The sequence below is a fragment of the Chrysochloris asiatica genome, unplaced genomic scaffold, assembly GCF_000296735.1.
Source record: "Chrysochloris asiatica unplaced genomic scaffold, ChrAsi1.0 scaffold00248, whole genome shotgun sequence".
Taxonomy (NCBI): domain Eukaryota; kingdom Metazoa; phylum Chordata; class Mammalia; order Afrosoricida; family Chrysochloridae; genus Chrysochloris; species Chrysochloris asiatica.
Window position 1 is genome coordinate 3,120,379 of NW_006408766.1, and position 3,102 is coordinate 3,123,480.

Here is a 3,102-nt window from a genome sequence, read left to right on the forward strand (position 1 = left end):
ACAAGGAAATATTTTATTATTCCAGTTATCACCTTTGTGAATACGAACAAAAATAAATGACCATACTGATGTGTTTGGGAATATTTATCATGAAGATGGCCATGTTTTCAGTTTGTTATGTTGTAATGTTGTAAAGATACATATGATTGGAAGTAAAAGCCCACCCAAAAAGAGCTTTTAATAAATTCTGAGGATCCACTTTAGAAAAATCTGGCATTGAAAACCCTGTGGATCAGAACTCTCTGAAAACCCAGGGTCACTATAAGTTAGATTGGATCTGTGGACAACCAGTATTGGTTTACAAACAAATAGTTACTTTTAAGATGAAGAGTTTTTCACTTGACATAGCATAACAATCATTAGATAAATTATTCTAAATTATATCTAAATTGTATTGTTTTTGTGGAGCTCTCAATGCTAATTGGATTGTCTATGTGATCCTGTTGGTATTGTGGTGGTTGTTGCTGTTAAGTGCCTTGGAAACATTCTAACTGATAGCAACCCTGTATAGTGTTTCCTAGCAGGGCTAGGTGTTTGGGCACTCTACATAAACCTGGCTTTATCTATAGTGCCACACTCGGAGTCCTGTAATCTTAACTGGTAGTCAAAGTAGTTTTGTATCAAGATATTTCATTCAATCTAGGGGGAAAAAGAACCTGGAGAGCAAGTAGTTGTAAAAACTGGTTTATTTTTTAAAAATAAATACAAAAATATAAATATAAAACATTAGCAGATAGAATTTGATGAAATGAAATTGCACAAACATTTGTATACCAGGTTGCATATCACACCTACTAACAATACATGTACATTTTCATTTAAATTTAATGTACAGAACAGGATTTACTTGAAAAATTTCTTTCACCTTTTAAATGCTTCATTTGCAAGGACAGGGCTTGTATGTAACAGAAGCGGCTTGTTTGTGAGGTTGCTTAAGGGAGAGCTATCCTGTTCACGTTTCCAAAATTATTATTTTATTTACTAAGATGGACAACACTGAATTTCCATAGCTTTGGCTCTTGGAAGTGATTAAATAAAATGTCGTATATATTCCATGAGACATCCTACAGTAAAGAATTAATGCAATTAATGAAAAAATTAAAATGTAACTGGAAAAATAATGATGCTGCATGGCAGGAATATCATCCTGGATGTGGATGGTGTAGAACAGAACGCATATCCTAGGTTAACAGTCTTTGTCACTTTCTCCGCCTCCATACATTTCTGCTAGCTTATTAAAACGAGGGCCCCATTCTCGGAGGTAATCGTAGTTTTGGTCTCCTTCAGTAGTACCTGATTCTAATGAACTCAGAGATTCAGCGACGGAATCATTCCCTTCATAGGCATAGGTTGCCAGTGAGTCGTAGGGAGGGGCGGTAGGGTCAAGATCATGCTCCTTTAGCCTTTCATTAATGAAATCCCGAACATCTGTGTTATCTGGAGCGGTAGGAGTCCTTCGTGGGATAAATAAAGTCTCTGGAATAATATCTCGCCGGAGCTTCTTTTCCTCAATAGACGCAGGATTCCTTAGGGTGCCAATATCAAAGGCCTGGGTGTCCTCCTCTCCACCCCCTTCATCATTATAGCTCACAATGTTGTCTCTGATATCTTCTTTAGATAAGATCAGAGGCTCTTTTTTCCGCTGTCGTTTCAGAGCTGCAAACAGTACTACTATAACTTGAAAGAAGAAAAGATGATAAATTAGAGGTCCACTTAAAACATCACTAGAATAATGAGTGAAAGCATTGTAAAGGGGTTAAAATCACTTATTTTTCTCAAGGAAGCTTATAATTTCACATTAATTTTCTATTTGCAACAATTTTCTTTGTGGGGGGAGCAGGGTGCAAGAGCTGGGGAAAGTTGTTTAAGAAGGCTATTTCTAATGGTTTTAAAGGAATATGGGCTATTCTCAAATGCCATGACTTAATCCTTTATCTACTTTTCTATAAACTGTTTAAAGATAGTTTCTGATTGTATAACAGTCTTTATCCTTTGTATTCAGAAATGAGATATGATGGCGTATAAAAATAGATATGAAGTGAATTCAACTTCAGAGGAGACAATAAAAAAGAAAAATAAACTCTCATTTTTCGGCATCCTGATACAATACTAACAAACACCATACATCACACAATATGAGGTATTGCTTTATGTTGAACAGTTGTTGAGAGATTTATATAGATTTTTCTTACTTTATTAAAATAACACCATAATTCTTATAAGAATAAAAAAGAGACCTATTTAGACATTAAGTTGGTTGAGAAGTTGTTGAGGTTTTCCATGGCAATATATACATCTTGTGTTTGCTGTTGTTATGTGCTGTGGAGTCGGTTCTGACTCATAAAAACCCTGTACAGGGTTTCCGAGGCTGCAAATCTTTATGGGAGCCAGAAAGCTTCATGTTTCTCCCACATATCTTGTATAGGAAAATCAAAAAGATAAAAAAAGTTCAGTAACAATTACAAATTTCACTGAGAGAAATATTTGGTCCTTTTAAAAGAGACCTGAAACCTAAAATTAGTCACGACAAGACAACGGCAAGCCCTTTACGTCCTCTACATGGACATTGCTGCCCACCATAAGAAAGTAGTAGTAATAATAATAATAGTGATAATGGTATTAATAATTATTGTTGTTGTTGTTAAGAGCCTTCAAGTCAGTTCCAACTCATAGCAACCCTATATAGGCCTGCTGGGAGTTTAATTCTTCACAGGAGCAGAAAGGTTGCATCTGTCTTGTGGTATGGCTGGTGGACTCAAACTATTGACTTTATGCTTTGCAGGCCAGTGATTATTATACAGAGCCATAATATTCCCTAATAATTACAGTAGTGGCAAAAGTATGAAAGTTGGGGGAAACTTGATATCAAATTCCTCTGATAGTATTAGTTTTCCACCCTCGTTCACTTCCTCCAAATATTTTAGTCATATCTCTTTAAATGTGTGCGGGAGAGTGGGGGACATACTTGCATGATCTGTGACCCATTAAGTCCATTTCAACTCAGATTGACCTATAGGACAGAGTAGTATTGTCACATAGGGTTTCCGAGGCTGTAATCTTTATAGAAGCATACTGTACAAATTCCATCTGGAATCAGCTGGT

At 35.9% G+C, this 3,102-nt stretch overlaps 1 protein-coding gene across 1 annotated transcript in view; it reads right to left on the reverse strand.

Moving 5' to 3' along the window:
- Positions 1–1,186: 1,186 nt before the first annotated feature.
- Positions 1,187–3,102, reverse strand: part of CDH10 (cadherin 10, type 2 (T2-cadherin)) — a 154,359-nt gene continuing 152,443 nt past the window's right edge. Inside the window, exon 11 of the mRNA XM_006873667.1 lies at positions 1,187–1,677. Within this exon, the coding sequence (XP_006873729.1) occupies positions 1,187–1,677 (491 nt within the window). The remainder of the gene's footprint in view (positions 1,678–3,102) is intronic.